The following is a 22,273-nucleotide window of genomic DNA, read 5'->3' on the forward strand; positions in this document are numbered from 1 at the left end:
ATTTCCAGTGCGTGGATATATATTACTTTATTAAACAGCAGACTGATAAATAACAGGCTCATTTAGTGTTGTTGCTTGAATGGAACGATTAGAATTCCAGCCTGAAATAAAGCAAATCTTCAGCCCAAGCACAATACAATGATATTCCAAGGGTATTCTTTGTAACACTGCTGCCAATTAGGATAGCACCAAAATGTGCCACTATGAAAGGATTCTTTAACAGGCCCTGTAGCTGCATTCAAGATCTTCTTTGCTCCAAGAGCAAAGTCCACAACTGACATGTATTATTTCACATAATGCATACATTGGTAAATATACTACTCGATATGTAGCAGTCTTTTTTAGGTGTGTAGTTAAGTCATGTGAATTTGGATGCATAATAAATTAAATGACCGTCAACCAGTTAGTGGGAAAAAATATAATCCTCATTCATGAAAAATTACTCTGACGGACTTGACTCGGGGGGGGGGGGGGGGGGGGGGGGGGGAAGAGTGGAGGTGGAATGTATCAATTGCAAGCCAATTGCAGCTGCCATTAGAAAGAACTTTGCATTTATATACTGCCTTATCACACCTCTTGGAAATGTCCCAAAGCGCTTCAATGCATTGTGCAGTTACTGTTCTGTGGTTAGACATGACAGACATTTTGTGCAAAGTCCCACAAACAGTAATGCAATGACTGGCCAGCTAATCCATTTTTGGATTAACTGCATGTGTTGAGACAGGAATGTTGACCAGGACACCGGGAACACTTCCAGGTGGTCTTCAAATAATGCTATGGAATTTTTAATGTCCACCTGAACCACAATATCCAGATGCTATTTCAGTTTAATGTCTTATTCAAAAGGCGGCACCACCGATAATGCAGCACTACCACAGTACGGGAGTGGGGTTTCAATCCACAACCTTAAGACTCAGGAGGAGAAAGCACTAAGAACTGAGCCAAGCAGACATTTAGAAAGCCCAAAATCACTGGTGAGCAGCACATTGGGTTAATGCTTTTCCTCTGCATTCTGGTATTTTCAGTAACAGCCAACACTGAAACAACGGCATATCTAATCCCAACTCCAAGAAGATAACCAGCCCTGCTTCTGTTGTATGTGAACTAGCCATCTGGCAAACAATTCATGCACTAAGTGTAATAAATGAAAGCTTTGCCGCAAATGGTAGGGCAAAGGAGGCATGTGGAGTGGTGGTGGTGGTGGGAGAGGGGTGGAGAAAAGAGATGCACAAGAGGCAGGTCTGGAAGGGGGCAGAGGTAGGCTGGAGGCAACCATTGAGAAATTTGAAGAAGAGGATGAGGACTTCAAATTTAATGCACTGGAAGCGTGAAGCCAACATAGATCAGAAGTTGTTTTACGAATGACACTTTAATGAACGCACAAAAAAGATACTTGGTCAACTTCCAACACACTTACATTTGAAATGAACTGTGGATTTCATGAGTGAAGTTTACCTAGAATGTTTGGAAATAGTAAGTTACTGGAGGTTTACAAATTTCAGTTAGGTGCCTGTAACAGATGATTTCTACTTGTAGTTCCATGACAATTCAGCTTTTACTTTTAATAGATTAAAAAACATCGACACAATGGTGAGCACATTGAAGTTGGCCTAAATTCAGGGAGGGGTGAGGGCAGTGTTTCCATTCTTGATTACTGTCAAGTGATCCTTGCTGGAAAGTAATGCATGAACATTGGATGAAGACTGGATTGGGCTTTCTGTCACCACATTGGAATAACCCGTTATTGTTCACTGTCTAGACTTATACAAAGAATGGATACTTGTGTTAAGGTACTGCAGGGCAGCCAGCATTTGTGGAATTGTAACCCAGCAATAGACTGTGCCTTCAGGAGGAGATAAAAATGGCACGGAAAAAAGTGAAATGTTTATTCAGTAGTGAATCATGGTGCGCTGATTCAATAGTGATTCAAGGTGCAACTGTGAATCTCAAAGGCTCAGCACAGTGAAACTTACTGAAAGTGAAAAAAGCTATTTTCTGCTGTGCGAGTGCAGCATTGTTTAGTCTAGAGGAAAGCTAATTAGGAAGTCACAAAATATTGGGCCAGAATTTATTGTAGCCAGCAAATGAATGCGGCCCAATGTTCATTAGAAATTAAACGGGCAAGGGCAAGTTTATGAGCTTTTGCACAGCAAGTTGCTGTAAGTGGGAGATGGAAACGGCCTCTACAGGGCATCTGGCACCCGAGTGAACAGGGCAAGCAACTGTCTATCTCCTTAACCAATCAAATTGAGGCTGTTTGGCAGTAATTAAGACTTATCACGCCATTAAAAAGGATACTTAGACTGGGACAAGCCCTGTGGGAAGTTTAGTTCATATCTACCATGCAAGTACAGGAACATCACGCCATTCAATGCATTTGAATGGTGAGTCTGACAGTGAGATGCCGTGGAGCGGCACAGCTCGGACAGCAACTTCCGGAATTTTGCGTTTAACCGTGCATCTGCCCTCACCTGAAGTTGCTGTACGATTTGCACATAAATAACGATGAACACTGTTAGTCTCCATTGTTTTGACAGTAAATTCTGGCCCAATGTACTGACTAAACTTCGAAAGCCAGAGGAGCAAATTTTAAGAAATATTTTTTATACCTGAATTTTCTCATTAAGATAACGTTAAATTCCCACTAAACCGTGTATATTTGTAGTCAGGTCAAAATGTTTGATAAACCAAATATTTGCCTCAGTTTTAGTTTCTTTTGGAAATTTCCACCAAGTTATTTGGAAAAATACAATGTGCTTAAATTTTTATTTACACTTAACTTAGCAAAACATAGCGAGGAGAAAAAGAATGCAACTGATAGCACGACGAACTATAATGCCAGATACTAACCTTCAACTCAATCCCATATTTCTCTGCCTTTGGAATCATATCTCAATTGCTTCTGGTTGCAACTTATATCACTGAATCCAGTTTTATAATTTACTGCACTTTAATACACTAACCAGAGAAACAAATTACATGTCTGGATGGATTCCAAAATACATTAAAAAAAACTCTATTGCTCCTTTAGTCTGAAGTGAAAATGTTCCTTCTTCTACCTCATAAAAAGATATATGTATACAGTTTAAAAAAAATCTGGAAATGAAAAGACATTGGATTGTTGCAAAAACCCAACTGGTTCATTAATGCCTTTTAGCGAAGGAAACCTGCCGTCTTTACCCAGTCTGGCCTGTGACTCCAGTTCCACACCAACGTGGTTGACTCAATCGCCCTCTGAAGTGGCCTAGCGAGCCACTGAGTTGTATCAAATCGCTACAAGGAACAGTAACGGACCACTCGGTTGCGATCTTGGCATCGGATCAGAACACAATGAAGGTATACCCATCACAGTTGACCCTGCAAAGTCCTCTTCACTAACCTCTAGGGGCTGGCACCAAAGTTGAGACTGCTGTCTCACAGACTAATCAAGCAATATCCTGACATAGTCTTACACACAGAATCAAACCTATCAGCCAATGTCCCAGACTCCTCCATCACCATTCCTAAGTATGTCCTGTCCCACTGGCAGGACAGACCTACCAGAGGTGGGGGCATAGTGGTATACAGTAGGGTGGGAGTGGCCTTGGAAGTCCTCAAAATTGACTCTGGACCCCATGAATTTTCATGGCTTCAGTTGATACATGGACAAGGAAACTTTCTGCTGATTACCACATACTGCCCACCCTCAGCTGATGAATCAGTACTCCTCCATGTTGAAAATCACTTAGAAGAAACACTGAGGATAGCAAGGGCACAGAATGCACTCTGGATGGGGGATTTCAATGTCCATCATTAAGAGTGGCTTGGTAGTACGACCACTGACTGAGCTGGCCGAGTTCTGATGACATAGCTGCCAGATTGGGCTTACAGCAGGTGGTGAGAAAACCAACATGAGGGAATAACCTACTTGACCTCATCCTTATTAATCTATCTGTCGCAAAACCATCTGCCCATGACAGTATTGGTAGGAGTGACCACCGCACAGTCCTTGTGGAGACCACGTCCTGTCTTCACGCTGAGGACACCCTACATCACGTCATTTAACACTACCACCGTGCTAAGTGGGATAGATTAAGAACAGATCTAGCAGCTCAAAACTGGGCATCCATGAGGCACTGACACTCATCGGTAGCAGCAGAATTGTATACCACCACAACCTGTAAACTCATGGCCTGGCAAATCCCTCATTCATCTATCACCATCAAGCCAAATGACCAACCCTGGTTCAATGAGTGTAGAAGAGCGCGCCAAGTGCAGCACCAGGTGCACCTGAAAACGAGGGGTCAACCTGGGGAAGATACAACAAAGGGTTACATGCATGCTAAACAACAAAAGCAGCATGCTATAGATAGAGCTAAACGATACCACAACCAACAGATCAGGTCAAAGCTCTGCAGCCCTACCATATCCAGTTGTTATTAGTGATGGACAATAAGCAACTAACAAGAAGAGGAAGTTCCATGAACATCCCAATTCTCAATAATGGAGGAGCCCAGCACTTGAGTACAAAAATGCTGACACCTTTGCAACCAAAAGTGCCGAGTGGACAATCCAATCCTTCTCTGCCTCCTCCTAAGGTACCTACCATTACCATTACAGGTGCCAGTCTTCAGCCAATTCGATTCACTCCAAGTGTCCAAGAAACTGCTGAGTGCATTGGACACAACAAAGGCTTTAGGACCCGATAACACCCCGGCTGTAGTGCTGAAGTCTTGTGCTCCAGTACAGCAAAAACACTGGCATCTACCTGAAAATGTGCAAAAATTGCTCAGGTATGTCCTGTCCACAAAAAGCAACACAAATACAACCTGATGAGTTACCATCCTATCAACCTACTCCCAATCATCAGCAAAGTGATGGAAGGAGTCAACGTACTACCAAGAGGCACTTACTCTACAATAATCTGATCACCGATACTCAGTTTAGGTTCCGCCAGGACCACTCAGCTTCAGATCTTAATGCAGTCTTGTTCCAAACATGAACACAGGAGCTGAATTCCAGAGATGAGGTGAGAATGACTGCCCTTGACATCATGTGGCACCAAGGAGCCATAACAAAACTGAAGTCAATGGATATCAGGGGGGAAAACTCTCAAGTGGCTAGAGTCTTACCTAGCACAAAGAAGGATAGTAGGGGTTGTTGGAGGCCAATCATCTCAGCCCCACAACGTTGGTGCAGGAGGTGCTCAGGGCAGTGCCCTCGGCCTAACTATCTTCAGTTGCTTCATCAATGACCTTCCCTCCAACATAAGGACAGAAGTGGGGCTGTTTCCTGATAATCGGAGCTAAGCACTGTACAATCTCAATTCCTCAGATAAGGAAACCGTCCATGCAGCAAGACCTGGACTACATCCAGGCTTGGGCTGACAAGTAACATTTATGTCACACAAGTGCCAGGCAATGATAATCTCAAACAAGAGGGAACCTAACTACCTCCCCCTGATATTCAATGGATTAACTGTTGCCGAGTCCCCACCATCAACATCCTTGGGGTCACCACTAACCAGAAACTCAACTAGACTATCCGCATAAATGCTGTAGCAACTAAAGCAGGTCAGAGGTTAGGTATTATGCAGCGAGTGACTCATCTAACTCCCCAAAGCCTCTCCAATACCTACAAGGCACAAGTCAGACGTGCAATAGAATACTCTCTATTTGGTTGGATGAGTGCAGCTGCAACAATACTCAAGAAGTACGACACCATCCGGGACAAAGCAGTCTGTGTGATTGGCACCTCATCCACTAGACTAAATGTCCAACTCCTCCACCACCGGCATACTGTAACTGCAGTGTATACTAACTACAGGATGTACTGCAGCAACTCACCAAGGTTTCTGCACCAGCACCTCTCAAACCTATGACCTCCACCACCTAGACGGACAGGTGCAACAGGTGCATGGGAACACCACCACCTCCAAGTCGCACACTATCCTGCCTTGGAAATATATCGCCGTTCCTTCATCATGGCTGGGCCAAAATCCTGGAACTCCCAACCAAACAGCATCGTGGGCACACCTTCACCACACAGACGGCAGCAGTTCAAGAAGACGGCTCACCACCAGCTTCTCGGGCAACTAAGGACAGGCAATAAATATCATTCTTGCCAGCGACAACCACACCCCAAGAATGATTTAAAAATATGAAAGATTAGGGAGGGTGAGGGAAACAAAAGGATGACTGCATAATGCAACAGAGCTATATAGCTTAAAAATTTAACACTTCTTTTTTGGAGTGGACAATGTGATTTTTTTTTACGCTCCTTGGTGCCACATAATGTCAAATGCGGCCTTGATGTCAAGGGCAGTCACACTCTCCTCATCTCTGCGCGTTATTGCCAATTGCTTATATGATGCTAATTTTTACTTGCTTAAAAATAAAAGACAAAATATTTTTGAAAGTTGTTAAATGGTATAATTTTCTGATATAATCCTTGTGAGAAAAACACATCATATTCAATTAATAATCAGGTAAAACATATTTCAATTGAGGAGTGGCAAGTTAACACTCCCAGAAGAACATTCACAGCAAACAAACCATCCCCTCCCCCTCTGCTTCTAGCAGAGTAGTGAAGGTTTACAAAAACAATTAATTGGAGTGGACTATACCTGGTAAAAAAGCTGGCAAGTGTGCCCAGTTTTTTGTATTTGGTCTCTTGTTCTGAAGGACTGTCAGCTTGATTGTAGGTGTCTCTGGAGGAATTTAGACTGATGTCAGTGAACTGTGCCTCATCAGTTTCCAGATTTACAATTGCACTTGAGTCACTGGTGACCAGACTATCTAGAATATCCTCATTGCTAACAGACATGGTTGTGGACAGTTCGGTGCTCAGGCTTGAAATACTGCTTACAGATATATCATCAGCCTTGTTTACTCCTCTGCTAGATGGACTGTAAAGCTTCATATTATCATAACCAGATCGAGGGAACGTTGAGGACTTTCGCAATGCATTGTCAGTCTCGAGACGCATAGCTGGTGAACACATGCCAGGTGGGAGACTACCTGGACCTTGTCCATGTTTGTCGTGCGAAAATCCAGTAGTCTGGGATAAATCAACATGGTTCGTTCTGACATTTAATACACCACAATGGATTGGTTCTGGATTTCCAATTTCCAGTGTGGGAATGCCCGAGTCCTCAGAATTAAGGCTGTTACTGTCTTCATACCTAGGGCAGTGCAAATTGTGCTTGTATTTTGGTACAGACAAAGACCACATTGTCTTTACTTCACAGTTTTGAAAATTCACAACTTCACAACTGTCGACACACTGTCCAGCAGGGGTCATGAAATCAGTGCAAATTCTGCTCTCCAATATCTTAGGTGGGTTGCTATATGTACCTAAAATAAAAGCAAAAAAAACATTTTTAAATAGGAAGTTGAATCTTAGGTACAACAAAAGTCAAAAGGATTAAAAGCTTCAACAAAAATTTTCACAATTAACTCAGGTAACCTTAAAAACCAAGATTCTAAAAACAGCTTTTCATACCAAAATGAAAAGTGTAACTATTGCAACAAATCTGTTTTTGAGTCATACTAGTAAACTGAGAACATGTTTCAGACATATTTCCTTCAACAGAGAATAAATTGGCTTTCTGGTTAGAACCAAACAAATTTCAACACGAATATCAAACATTACATGTATTATATTCACAGGTCAGTATGGAATTCCTATTAGTACATAGATATTTCTGAAAGCTATTAAAATGTGAGATACAGGAAGAGAAAGAAAAGGCATTTAATTTTATGAGGAGGAAAAACAAACAAGAGGGCTGAGCAACATAGTACGTTAGCACATAATGAGATAGTTCTTTCAAATCCAGCCCCAGATTGATGGGGCAAAAGTATTTTCTATGATAATATTATATGATGCAATGGGAAAGTCACAACACAGTTGTTACTAGATGTGTCCGCAGTACAAAACTGTCAAAATTTAAGTGAGGTTGATATGGACCAGTGTGGAAAACAAAAAAATTCACACAAGTATCCTAATGAATTCAGGCACATTATCAGGACAGACTAAAGGAAGCTATATTTTGCATCAGGCTGAGCCATACCAAAAGAGGGAATGCTCAATTCTGAGACTGGATGCCAAAGGTAGAAAGGTATTCCATTTCCCCGGCAATGACATCCCTCACCTTGATGAGCATGAAAATGTGCCAAAAGCATCCTTTTTTCAAGAGAGTTGATCTCAGACAGAGAATTGATTCCAAATATGATACATTTTCATTCATAAGTGGCATACAAATAACTCAGAATATTAGCTCTGACTCATCAGTATCAACATACAACAGACTAAACCATTGGAATTTTCATTTGACTTCAAACATTTTGCTAAACATACAGAAATGCTGTTGTTTTCTAAACAGATTCTTTTACTATTCTAGGCCATCTCTGTTACCCCGTACTGTAGGTCTCAACTGCAAACTACTTCCTCTATTATCATAGATATCAATGAGGAAGTTAATCTCGTGACCATTATTTCCCTTCCTTCCCCCACGCTAAACAAGAGTTGGAACTTAAATACAGGAAATTGTGCTAGCATCAGGTTTTAAATGGCTACTTTGCATCTGTCTTCACTAACTGAGACTGTGCTTAGATGCCATTAACACAATATACAGAAGAAATTAAAGTTGTAAATGTCTAAGTGGATGCAGCTATAAACTCAAAGAATAAGGGAGTCTCAAATTAGATAGGGCTGCTAGTCCTGACAGCATTCACCGTAGGGTGCTCACAGAGATGGACACTGTGCTAAGTGAGTTCCTTGCATAATTTATTAAGCTCAGTGGCGTCAGGGCTCGTTTCCATAGACTGGAGGGAAGCTTAGTGTTGTACCAATATTGAAAAATGGCAACAAGTCAGAACTGGGAAATTATAGGCCCTTAAACTTGATTTCGGTTATAAGAAAGTTGCTAGAAAGGCTCACTACAGATACTTTCTATGACCACCTGGACAAAGAAGGGTTTATTAGAGACTCTCAACATAGACTCTGGAAAAGGTTATGTCACACCAACCTGATTGAATTTTTTGAGGAGGTTACTAGGTTAGTGAATGAAGGTAGCCCAGTCAACTTAGTATACATAGATTTTCAAAAAGCTTTTAAAAGGTTCTACGCAAAAGGCTAATTTATAAGATAGAGTGTCCTGTGGGATTGGAGAGCATAAATTGGTTGCATTCTTGTAGGCAATCTGCAATTTTCAAATCTGTTTTTGAAACACAGAAATCTGATTCAAGTTGTTATCATAGAATCAATCAACACAGGAGGCCATTCAGCCCATTGTGCCTGTGCCAGCTCTCAAAGCTACCAATTAATCCCACTCCCCCACTCTTTCCCTATAGCCCTGCAAATCTTTCCTTTTCAAGTATATATCCAATTCTCTTTTGAAAGTTACTATTGAATCTGCTTCCACCACCCTTTCAGGCAATGCATTCCAGATAATCACAACTCGCTCAGTAAAAAAATTCTCATCTGGCTCGTTGCTTTTTTGCCAATTATCTTAAATCTGTCCCCTCTGATTACTGACCCTTCTGCCACTGGAAACAGTTTCTTATTTACTGTTCATGATCTTGAACACCTCAACTAAGTCTCCGCTTAACCTTCTTTGCTCTGAGGAGAACAATCCCAGCTTCCCTGGTCTCTCCACATAGCTGAATTCCCTCATCTCTGCTAAATCTTCTCTGCACCCTCTCCAAGACCTTGACAGCATTTCTAAAGTGTGGTGCCCAGAACTGGACAATATTCTAGCTGAAGTCTAACCAGTGATTTATAAAGGTGCACTATAACTTCCTTGCTTTTATACTCTATGCCTCTATTTATAAAGCTAAGGATTCCGCATGCCTTTTTTTAATAAAAAGGCAGCTTTATCAAATTGTCCTGCCACAAAGATTTGTGTATGTGAACCCCCCCAATCTCTGTTCCTGAACCCCCTTTGAAATTTTACCATTAATTTATCCTGCCTCTCCTCATTTTTCCTTCTAAAATGCATCACTTCACACCTCTGCATTAAATTCCATATGCCATCTGTCTGCCCATTTCACCAGTCTGTCTATATCCTCCTGAAGTCTGCTACTATTCTCCTCACTGTTTACATTTCCAAGCTTCGTTACATCCGCAAATTTTGAAGTTATGCCCCCCCTATACCCAAGTCCAGATCATTAATATATATCAGAAAGAGCAGTGGTCCTAATCCTGACCCCTGGGGGGTCACCACTGTATACGTCCCTCCAGTCTGAAAAATAACCATCCACCACTACTCTCTGCTTTCTGTCTCAACCAATTTCATCTCCACACAGCTACTGTCTCTTTAATCCCAAGGGCTTCAATTTTGCTAATTTTGTTATGGTCCTTTGAAATTCATTATTTGACAACAGTTTTCAGAATAATCAGCAAAAGTTTAAAAATTAACCATTTCAATGAGTAGAGCACTAAGGATTATTTTTAAAAGTTGCATTATAAAATGTTGATAACATATGCTGACTCGCTGTACTGAAGAACAGTAGGATGTGGGATCTCCCCCTGGTTTCTTGAGGTGCATTTATACTACAAGTTTCGTATCAGTGCAAAGTGGTTTTGGCTCTGCACCAACATTAAACGTGTGTGGTGTAAATTGGATGTTAAGACCTGCACTAACTCTGAAGCAGCATAAGACTCCCTCCTCCAGGGATTCTATACTAACGTGGAAATTAATTTAAGTTCTTCAGAGAAATTAGATTGTAGATTTGTCACTGCTGCTTTCATGTGTGCATCTAAATTTGCAGGGTAACAAATTCAATATCTGGGTGGCTGGGGTGAAACTGTAAAAAGAGGAAGTGAAAGTATCAAGTGAACTAGAGCCAATAAAACACTAGGTTCAGAATGACAAGGTTTATCTGTATAAATAACCACAACCTAACAGTATCATCACTCTCACATACCACAGCAGAGACACCATATCATGAGTTTACAGTTTTCTCAGTAATCAAGTACCCAAACCACCTTTCCACTAAGGATAGCCAAAACCAATTTTTTTTTAAAAAGGGTTTTATATATATCACGTTGATTCATCAGCCACATGAAAAGCCAGCGTTGTAAAAGGCTTTGTACATATATTACATGGATTCAATAGCTACATTCTGAAAAAATTTCCATCAGTTCATCAAATAACCATTTGTTCAAACACAAGGTACTTTTTTCGAACAGGGTGAAGGGAGCAGGGGTGAGGAGGTCAACATTTGGAATTGCTTGCATATCAACATTACACTTCAATGCTTCTTCTCCTTTCCTGATGCAATCTTAATTCATTGCTGGGATTTGGTTCTACAGGTGACGTGACATGCACCTTCTATTACCTCATCCTAGTCACCATTATCCACGGATGAACCTTGACAGTGATAGTCAGTTACATCAAAACTACAGCACAGAAACAGGCCATTCAGCCCAACTGGTCAATACCGGTGTTTATGCTCCACAAGAGCCTCTTCCCTCCCTACTTCATTTAACCCTATCAGAATACCCCTCTATTCCTTTCTCCTTTGTGTGCTTATCTTGTTTCCCCTTAAATGCATCTATGCTATTTGCCTCAACTACTCCTTGTGGTAGTGCATTCCACATTCTTACCGACGTTTCTCCTGAATTCCATGTGGGATTTATTAGCGACTATTTTATACTTATGACCTCTAGTTTTGGACTCCCGACAAGTGGAAACATCTTCTCTACGTCTACCCTATCAAACCCTATCGTTATCTTAAAGACCTCTATCAGGTCATCCCTCAGCCTTATCTTTTCCAGAGAAAAGAGCTCCAGCCTGTTCAGCCTTTCCTGATAAGGATATCCTCTCAGTTCTTGTATCATCCTTCTGAATCTTTTTTGCACCCTCTCCAATGCCTCTACATCCTTTCTATAATATGGAGACCAGAACTGTGCAGAATACACCAAGTATAGTCGACCCAAGGTTCTATTCAAGTTTAACATAACTTATTTACTTTTCAATTTTATACCTCTAAAAATGAACCCGAGTGTTTGATTTGCCTTTTTTATAGCCTTATTAACCTTCGTTGCTACTTTGTGATTTGTGTATCTGTACCCCTAGATCTCTTTGCTCCTCTATCCTGTTTAGACTCTTATCCAAGCAATATGTGGCCTCCTTATTCTTCCTACCAAAATGCACCACCAATCTGTTGGTATTTTCATGGCTATTTTGACAATTTCTTTCAGTTCCTTCTGAGAATGCATTAAAGCCTTGATCTCAGAAACTTCCACACACAATGAAAAAAAAGCACAGGAGACAATTGGACTAGGGGGAGAAACAAGACAATCACAGCCAAACTTCACCTTGTCCTCAATCAAAACTCACACACAAGCAATGCCAGTTAGAATTGCCAGATTGTGATCAAGAGCGAAAACCCGATCTAATTTCCCTCCCTTCCAAAACTACTGAGGTGCCTGGTTAACATCAAGTTACCCAAGGAAGACAAAAATTAAACCTGGGATCTTTTTGGTATGCATGGCTCAGCTACTCATTTAATAAAGTCACTGTTTTTAAAAAAAAACTTCTGATTTAAATTCATACTTTCAGAACGTGCAAAAATTAACTATTCAGACTCCATCATACTATTTACAATAGGGCATGCCTGAACGGGGAACTCGTCACAAAAAGCTACTTGGGCAAAACTTTGGGGGAGGAAGCAACATTTTTTTCCACAATGACATCATGCTAAAGTGATGAGATGCATTGAAATGCAGTTTATATTTTCGGATTGTGCATTTGGGAACCAAGGAGTTTGCCTACCAATTTGTTAATGCAGTGCCTCTTAAAATTTTGCTTGTTATCCCTGAAAAGACCACTTTTTGAGTTTCTCAAAAATTACTTTTTTCTCGGTAACGCTTGTCCTATCAATAAGTAAGAAAGCCGAGCATAAGTTAGGTGCGGTCTGAGCAGATCCGATTCGGGCCAAAGGCGGCACAGGAGAGGGGGGGGCCAAAGGCGGCACTGGAAAGGGGGGCAAAGGCGGCACTGGAAAGGGGGGCAAAGGCGGCACAGGAAGGGGGCAAAGGCGGCACAGGAAGGGGGCAAAGGCGGCACAGGAAGGGGGCAAAGGCGGCACAGGAAGGGGGCAAAGGCGGCACTGGAAAGGGGGCAAAGGCGGCACTGGAAAGGGGGGCAAAGGCGGCACTGGAAAGGGGGGCAAAGGCGGCACTGGAAAGGGGGGCAAAGGCGGCACTGGAAAGGGGGGCAAAGGCGGCACTGGAAAGGGGGGGCAAAGGCGGCACTGGAAAGGGGGGGCAAAGGCGGCACTGGAAAGGGGGGCAAAGGCGGCACTGGAAAGGGGGGGCAAAGGCGGCACTGGAAAGGGGGGGCAAAGGCGGCACTGGAAAGGGGGGGCAAAGGCGGCACTGGAAAGGGGGGCAAAGGCGGCACTGGAAAGGGGGGCAAAGGCGGCACTGGAAAGGGGGGCAAAGGCGGCACTGGAAAGGGGGGCAAAGGCGGCACTGGAAAGGGGGGCAAAGGCGGCACTGGAAAGGGGGGCAAAGGCGGCACTGGAAAGGGGGGCAAAGGCGGCACTGGAAAGGGGGGCAAAGGCGGCACTGGAAAGGGGGGCAAAGGCGGCACTGGAAAGGGGGCAAAGGCGGCACTGGAAAGGGGGGCAAAGGCGGCACTGGAAAGGGGGGCAAAGGCGGCACTGGAAAGGGGGGCAAAGGCGGCACTGGAAAGGGGGCAAAGGCGGCACTGGAAAGGGGGCAAAGGCGGCACTGGAAAGGGGGCAAAGGCGGCACTGGAAAGGGGGCAAAGGCGGCACTGGAAAGGGGGCAAAGGCGGCACTGGAAAGGGGGCAAAGGCGGCACTGGAAAGGGGGCAAAGGCGGCACTGGAAAGGGGGCAAAGGCGGCACTGGAAAGGGGGCAAAGGCGGCACTGGAAAGGGGGCAAAGGCGGCACTGGAAAGGGGGCAAAGGCGGCACTGGAAAGGGGGCAAAGGCGGCACTGGAAGGGGGCAAAGGCGGCACAGGAAGGGGGCAAAGGCGGCACAGGAAAGGGGGCAAAGGCGGCACTGGAAAGGGGGCAAAGGCGGCACTGGAAAGGGGGGCAAAGGCGGCACTGGAAAGGGGGCAAAGGCGGCACTGGAAAGGGGGCAAAGGCGGCACTGGAAAGGGGGGCAAAGGCGGCACTGGAAAGGGGGGCAAAGGCGGCACTGGAAAGGGGGGCAAAGGCGGCACTGGAAAGGGGGGCAAAGGCGGCACTGGAAAGGGGGGGCAAAGGCGGCACTGGAAAGGGGGGGCAAAGGCGGCACTGGAAAGGGGGGGCAAAGGCGGCACTGGAAAGGGGGGGCAAAGGCGGCACTGGAAAGGGGGGGCAAAGGCGGCACTGGAAAGGGGGGCAAAGGCGGCACTGGAAAGGGGGGGGCAAAGGCGGCACTGGAAAGGGGGGGCAAAGGCGGCACTGGAAAGGGGGGGCAAAGGCGGCACTGGAAAGGGGGGGCAAAGGCGGCACTGGAAAGGGGGGGCAAAGGCGGCACTGGAAAGGGGGGCAAAGGCAGCACAGGAAAGGGGGGGGCAAAGGCGGCACTGGAAAGGGGGGGCAAAGGCGGCACAGGAAAGGGGGGGCAAAGGCGGCACTGGAAAGGGGGGGCAAAGGCGGCACTGGAAAGGGGGGCAAAGGCGGCACTGGAAAGGGGGGCAAAGGCGGCACTGGAAAGGGGGGCAAAGGCGGCACTGGAAAGGGGGGCAAAGGCGGCACTGGAAAGGGGGGCAAAGGCGGCACTGGAAAGGGGGGCAAAGGCGGCACTGGAAAGGGGGGCAAAGGCGGCACTGGAAAGGGGGGCAAAGGCGGCACTGGAAAGGGGGGCAAAGGCGGCACTGGAAAGGGGGGCAAAGGCGGCACTGGAAAGGGGGGCAAAGGCGGCACTGGAAAGGGGGGCAAAGGCGGCACTGGAAAGGGGGGCAAAGGCGGCACTGGAAAGGGGGGCAAAGGCGGCACTGGAAAGGGGGGCAAAGGCGGCACTGGAAAGGGGGGCAAAGGCGGCACTGGAAAGGGGGGCAAAGGCGGCACTGGAAAGGGGGGCAAAGGCGGCACTGGAAAGGGGGGCAAAGGCGGCACTGGAAAGGGGGGCAAAGGCGGCACTGGAAAGGGGGGCAAAGGCGGCACAGGAAAGGGGGGCAAAGGCGGCACAGGAAAGGGGGGGCAAAGGCGGCACAGGAAAGGGGGGGCAAAGGCGGCAGAGATTGGGGGTGGGGGTGGGGAGCTCGGCCTCAGGTACACCATGAGGTGGAGCCTGGAATCATGGCGGGTGACCGATGGCGGAGGCTGGTGCTCTCTCACCTGCTCGGTGCTTCGCTTGGTCCCGGACTCTTCGGGAGGGGGACGGGCAAGCAGCGGGGCCGAGATCAGCGTTCGGGTCGCCATTAAGTTCAGTACCGAGCCGCTGTGCTCTGCCTGCGACGCCGCTTAGCTGCTCGGGTCCTAGCTCCTCCGGGGACCGACCTTCCATCGGGCTCGGAGCTTCGGTCAGGCGGCTCGTGCTCAACCCCGAGCCGCTTTCCGGAAGTTTCTTTCCTTCACTATCGTCGCCGCCGCCGCCATTTTGAAACCTACTGACGTCACGCCGGGGGGACAATTAATCGATCAATTGGAGTCCGCCGATTGATCACTTTAGACAGAAGCAATCAAGAGCAGCGGTGCTGCTCCTAGTGGGCGGAAGTGAACGGCGCATGCGCGGGGTGCAGCAGTGTGCAGTGATTGTGGAGGCTCTGTGAGAATTACATAGAATCTGCAGCACAGGAACAGGCCATTCGGCCCAACTCATCTATGTCAGTGTTTATAGTCCAGAGGAGCCTCCTCGCACTCTAATTATTTCTTTCGACTCTGCCCCCATATCCCTCCATTCCCTTCTCTCTCATGTCTGCATCAGTCCTCCCCTTAAGTGTGTCCATACCATCTGCTTCAACCACTCCATGTGGCAGTGAGTTCCACGTTCTTATCACTCTGTGCCTAAAGAAGCTCCACCTAGATTCTTTATTCGATCTGTTAGTGACTATGGTATTTATACCCCCTTTTTCTGAATGAAGGAATAGAGAGCCGTTAGGGTTGCCAACTCTGGTTGGAGGCGTTCCTGGAGGTTTGATCACGTTACATTCTGACCACGTGATGCCTCGTTATGGGACATCTGATCACATGATCAAATATTTATCCCATTCCCTTTGAAATGAAATTTCAGTCTCTCCCCCAATCAGCACACATGGCAAAGGAGCCCATGGTCTAATAGCCCTCAGTTCAAGAACCTTCCTCCTTGTTTATTCCAGTGAGAATCCTTGGTTTCCGTGCCTTAGTTCCCCATTCGCCCACCAATGGAAATAATCTTTCACTGTTTACTGTTTACCTACAGTAAGGTCCCCAGTTTTCACTTACTCCTTTACTGGCTGCTCCTGTCTCGGTGCCACTCATCACCTTGCTGCTACTGCTCCCAGCTCTAAGGGAAATGCTGGGCCCTACGCCCACCCACACCCCATTCCTCAGACTCCATCTCTCGCACTAATCCCCCATTCCCCAGTCTCCATCTCTCTCCCTGATCCCCCAATTCCCCAGTCTCCATCTCCTCTAAGTCCCCATTACCCAGTCTCCATCTCCTCTAAGTCCCCATTCCCCAGTCTCCACCTCCTCCGGGCCCCCATTCCCCAGTATCCATCTCCCCCGAGCCCCATTCCCCGGTCTCCCTCTCTTTCCCCCCAACTTGAGTCCACTGATTTCGGAGCCCCCCACCCCCCTATTCCCAACTCACTCCCACCCCCCGATTTCAGAATCTTGATTCCCGACTCCTGGTTTCCCCATCCACCCCCCCAGCCCATCGCAGCTCTCTGTCAGGTGCCGGCTGAGCAGCAGCCAGTGACGAGCTCCATGAAAAAGGCTAGGAAATGATTCTGTTTATAATGAATGTAGTTCATCCTCATTCTCACTCCCGACTCCAGGCTAGCAGTTGGTAATTATTTACAGTACCTCACATGTGTCTTGTTCATGTGGGTGCAGTGAAATTTAAATCTCCCGGGCTGCTGGAGGCAGCGCTCGGGATAGGAACCACCAATTCCGGGAAACTCCTGGTCATTTTGTGAGGGTTGGGAACCCTAAGAGATGTATGTACAAATTTGATGATGACACCAAGTTAGGTAGCACAGTAAATAGTGTAGATGGGAGCAGAAAGTTGAAAAGGGACATTGATAGATTAAGTGAGTGGTAAAACTGTGGCAGATGAAGTTCAGTGTGGGGAAGTGTGAGATCATCCACTTTGGACCTAAGAAAGACAGGTCAGAGTATTTTCTAAATGGTGAGAAGCTAGGCACTGTGAAGGAGCAGAAAGATTTAGGAGTCCAAGTACAGAAATTGCTAAATGCTAGTGGACAGATACAAAAAATAATTCAAAAGGCTAATGGAATGTTGGCCTTTATCTCAAGAGGGCTGGAATACAAAGGGGTGGAAGTTATGTTACAGTTACATAAAGCTCTGGTTAGACCCCATTTAGTTCTGGGCACTACACTTCAGGAAGGATATATTGGCCTTGGAGGGGGTGCAGCACAGATTCACTGGAATGATACCTGGACTAAAAGGGTTAAATTATGAGGCCAGGTTGCATAGGCTAGGCTGGTATTTCCCTTGAGTATAGAAGATTAAGGGATGATCTAATCGAGGTATTTAAGATGATTAAAGGAGTTGATAGGGTAGATAGAGAGAAACTATGTCCTCTGGTGGGGTGTCCAGAACAAAGGAGTATAACCTTAAAATTAGAGCCAGGCCTTTCAGCGGTGATGTCAGGAAGCACTTCTTTACACAAAGAGTAGTGCAAATCTAGAATTCTCTCCCCCAAAAAGCTGTTGAAGTTAGGTCAATTGAAAATATAAAAACTGAGAATGATAGATTTTTGTTAGGCAAAGGTATTAAGGGCTATGACACCAAGGCGGCTTGATGGACTTAAGATACAGATCAGCTATGATCTAATTCAATGGCGGAACTGGCTAGAGGGGCTGAATGGCCTACTCTTGTTCCTATGTTCCTAAGAATTTCTTTCCAACAGCAGAGGTAATCAGCCTCTATCACCTATTTCCCCAAAAAGAGGTACCTGAGAAGCAGTTAAATGGATAGGCCAGATTAGCAGCTGAACATTCTCCAGACTATACAAGAGCAACACTGCAGGAGATCAGCTAGTTTTAAGGTTTAAAATAAATAGCACAGAGGGATTGGCATAGATATAGTAAAATTAAAATTATAAAACAAACAGAGAGAATAGAAGGAAAACATGGATGATTGGGCTAGCACAGGTTTAATGATTTTATGTAAAGTTGTGTTTTAATTCATAGTTTAGGGTTAATATTACAGTAATAAAGCTATTGTTGATTTTCAAGTAGACTTATTAGCGTTCATTCTTAGCTCATGCAAAAAAATCACAGAAATAAACAAAATCGGTCAGCCTAGGGAGATTGGAATTCCCCTGAACTTGTTGCAATTCAAGGATAGAATGTTATGTCAGTGTGTGTATGTGCTATGTGTGTAAAGCAAGCCAAACATCCAACTAAAGAAAGACCTGCATTTGCTTAGCGTTGTATTACAAAGCTCAGAAATTTCCCAAAGCACTTCACATGAATTAAGAAGCCAACCACCTTATTTCTTTTTATACAGTGAAAATATTTTTAGACACTTTCGAGAAGAATAATCAAACAAATCCATTTGATATAGCTTACACTTTGGAAACTGTCCAACAATCGCAATTGTAAAATTTCCATATTCAATGCAAACTATTTTTCCAATTTTCTCCCCTTGACCCCCTTCCCCTTTCACCCTCCTCTGAAGTTGCTGAGGCCAACTGTAGGACCTGTACAGCTGCCCAGCTGAACTCAACTAACTCAGCCCAGATCAGAGATAGCATTTAGGACCTTACTGCTCCTTAAAACCTACCTCTTTGACCAAGGCTTTGGTCTCCTGTCCTAATGTCTCCTTCTTTGGCATGGTGTCAATTTTTGTATGATTACGCTCCTGTGAAGAGCTTTGGGATGTTTTATTACGTTAAAGGCGCTATATAAATGCAAGTTGTTGTTGTTATTTCACCCACACCACGAGATACATTTCTTTTATTCATTCATGGGATGTGGGCATCACTTGCAAGGCCAGCATTTATTGCCCATCTCTGATTGCCCTTGACAAGGTTGGGGTGAGCCGCCTTCTTGAACAGCTGCAGTCCGTATGGTGAAGGTTCTCCCACAGTGCTGTTAGGTAGGGAGTTCCAGGATTTTGACCCAGCGACAATGAAGGAACGGCGATATATTTCCAAGTCGGGATGGTGTGTGACTTGGAGGGGAACGTGCAGGTGGTGTTGTTCCCATGCGCCTGCTGCCCTTGTCCTTCTAGGTGGTAGAGGTCGCGGGTTTGGGAGGTGCTGTCGAAGAAGCCTTGGCGAGTTACTGCAGTGCATCCTGTGGATGGTACACATTGCAGCCACGGTGCGCTGGTGGTGAAGGGAGTGAATGTTTAGGGTGGTGGATGGGGTGCCAATCAAGCGAGCTGCTTTGTCCTGGACGGTGTCGAGCTTCTTGAGTGTCGTTGGAGTTGCACTCATCCAGGCAAGTGGAGAGTATTCCATCACACTCCTGACTTGTGCCTTGTAGATGGCGGAAAGGCTTTGGGGAGTCAGGAGGTGAGTCACTCGCCGCAGAATACCCAGCCTCTGACCTGCTCTTGTAGCCACAGTGTTTATATGGCTGGTCCAGTTAAGTTTCTGGTCAATGGTAACCCCCAGGATGTTGATGGTGGGAGATTTGGCGATGGTAATGCCGTTGAATGTCAAGGGGAAGTGGTTAGACTCTCTCTTGTTGGGGATGGTCATTGCCTGGCACTTGTCTTGCGCGAATGTTACTTGCCACTTATCAGCCAAGCCTGGGTGTTGTCCAGGTCTTGCTGCATGTGGGCATGGACTGCTTCATTATCTGAGGGGTGGTGAATGGAACTGAACACTGTGAAATCTACTCACCTTGCCATCAAGGAGGCCTGGAAACCAGAATTTCAAGGATTTAACACATTTTATGTTGATGAAAGGTTTCCAAGAGAAAAACACTCATGTGGAGGAGACCCTAATCTACAAGCATTGCTTCACCCATTTTAGAATATATCAATGGCCCCTATTGGGCCTGTTTGACATCAAATAGAATGAATGCCCACACCTTCCATTGCCTGTGATGAGCTTTCAGGCTACCTGAAAATTCAGATCCTGGATGTCATCTGAAGTATGCAGTTTGCCTCCTTTGTATTGTTGGATACTATTGATGGGTGGGAGAAACATACAGGTGGCACCAACTGCAAATAAGCAAAGTAAAACCACCCTTAGAAACCTCTCAAGTATATATGTTGCTTGAACGTCTCTCCCCTCATCCCAGCTTCAGTAGACACAAAGAAAATGACTTCACTAAATAAGGTACAATGGGATAAAGGCTTTTGTGTAATAGTCGATCAAATATTGAGTGTTAATAACTCAATATTACTAAGATAAATAAAACGCTAGGATGTAAAAGCCCACAAAGTAAAACTGTCAATCTATAAAGTGAGGTGACATTTCCATTGTTACGTCCAGTTTGGTGAATGGATGTATTAAAAAAACTTAATATTCTTGTCACTCTATCTTTGATAGTACGTCTTTACTGACAGAGTGACCGATTCATCAGCCCTGTCTTCAGTCTTGCAAAACAGTTAATTGACATACATACCACAACAACTCAAATGTACTACAACTCAATTGTGAGACTGACTGATCACAAAATCATACAAAGTTGGCTGAGTTGCTTAAGACTTTACTTCAACTAGTCAGCTCTAGATTTTACTGCCTTTTGACACTCTAAATCTGTTGGTCCTAGGTTCCTAAGTCTGAATACAATGTCGACTTTCATGGTGTCCTGCAATACACCTAGGCCCTGGGCCACCTTGGCCTTTCACCTAGTTTCTTAATAATAATGTTTTTAAATCTTGTCCCACTCACTGTCTGATGTTGACATAACATCCTGCCTGGCACATTTCTGATTCCCTCTTGCCCAAAAACTCTGCTTGAGAGTCACCTAGTTTCAGATGAAATCTGCCTAACAATCCTCTGTTATCTCAGAACTCACTTGTTTCCATGTGGTACCTGCCTAATACCATTACCTTACCTTACAACATTCCCTGGTGCTATAACATCTCTACTTAACAAGACTGATCTATCCCTAAATGTTCCCGACATGGGAATGCTCTTTTACCTACTTGATGTTTTCCCAGTAATGACACTGATCAAATTGTTCCCCTTTGCTATGCTTCACTCTTCAAACATCAGTTTTTCCAACTCTCTGATAATTTCAAATAAGAAACCCGTTGGGTAGAAATTAGGTTGAAGAAAAAAAATCTGAAGCTGCAAACCGATTTAGAAAAGGAAAATGTTGCAGTAACAATTTTCTACCACTTGATGTTGCTAACACGCAAAATATCGTCAACTCTTGCTGCAGGAGGTGGAATGAGATCTTGATAGCTACATATTTAGTACAGTAAATTCCTTCAGAGACTTGACATTAGCAAAATAGACAGCACTTTATTGTTTTACTTGTTTTGGTGCTAATTACAACTGTCATCTGCAAGGACAGATTCAAGACAATCCATTTTGGCATAATCAAGGTGTGGAAGTAGGTCAATTACTGTCCATAGATTTCTATGGAGAAGAAAAGTGAGACAATTCCTCTGATTTACACTCAAAGAAAAATCCTTCAAAATAAACTATTTTCACTTGGCTTAACAATTCACAAAATCAGCTGCAGTATTTCACCTTGGGAACAGAGTACAATTTTTCTCAATATTTGGACTTGCTCAAGAGCTTTGTTATCAGACATCGAAGAAATGCTCGAGGAAAGGAAATTTTGCTCCAAATACTCCTTCAATGTCTGTCTAAAACTATATTCACAAAATATTCTTTGTCCTTCAAAAAAAGTCATTCCTCGACACCGATTTTGGATCTTCTTTCCACACCCCACCCCACCCCACACCCACCCCATTCAAGTGATGGGGAGGAGCTGCATTAATTTTAACAGGAGTCAAAGCGACTGACCAGCTGCAGAGCTGATCTGGAGTTACCAGACTTTGGGAAAACACATCACCAGCAAAGTATTCAGCATATCTAGCCTGTAGCATTTTGGTGGACCATATTTGCAAACATTAGTTAGATTGATAGAAATGTATCAGCAATATTTATTCCTCAACCATATTCTCCAACAAACAAGGGACATCAAATTATAAAGCATTGTGCAGGCTTACAATGT

General features: G+C 44.8%; 1 protein-coding gene across 1 annotated transcript in view; it reads right to left on the minus strand.

Moving 5' to 3' along the window:
- LOC137328200 (TBC1 domain family member 14-like) overlaps nucleotides 1-15,582 on the minus strand; it is a 93,275-nt gene extending 77,693 nt beyond the window's left edge. Inside the window, exons 1-2 of the mRNA XM_067994319.1 lie at nucleotides 15,288-15,582; nucleotides 6,605-7,334 (exon numbers count right to left, since the gene is read on the minus strand). Of these exons, the coding sequence (XP_067850420.1) occupies nucleotides 6,605-7,334; nucleotides 15,288-15,456 (899 nt within the window). The 5' untranslated portion in view covers nucleotides 15,457-15,582. The remainder of the gene's footprint in view (nucleotides 1-6,604; nucleotides 7,335-15,287) is intronic.
- Between the last annotated feature and the right edge of the window lie 6,691 nt (nucleotides 15,583-22,273).

Source organism: Heptranchias perlo, chromosome 1, assembly GCF_035084215.1.
Source record: "Heptranchias perlo isolate sHepPer1 chromosome 1, sHepPer1.hap1, whole genome shotgun sequence".
NCBI lineage: Eukaryota > Metazoa > Chordata > Chondrichthyes > Hexanchiformes > Hexanchidae > Heptranchias > Heptranchias perlo.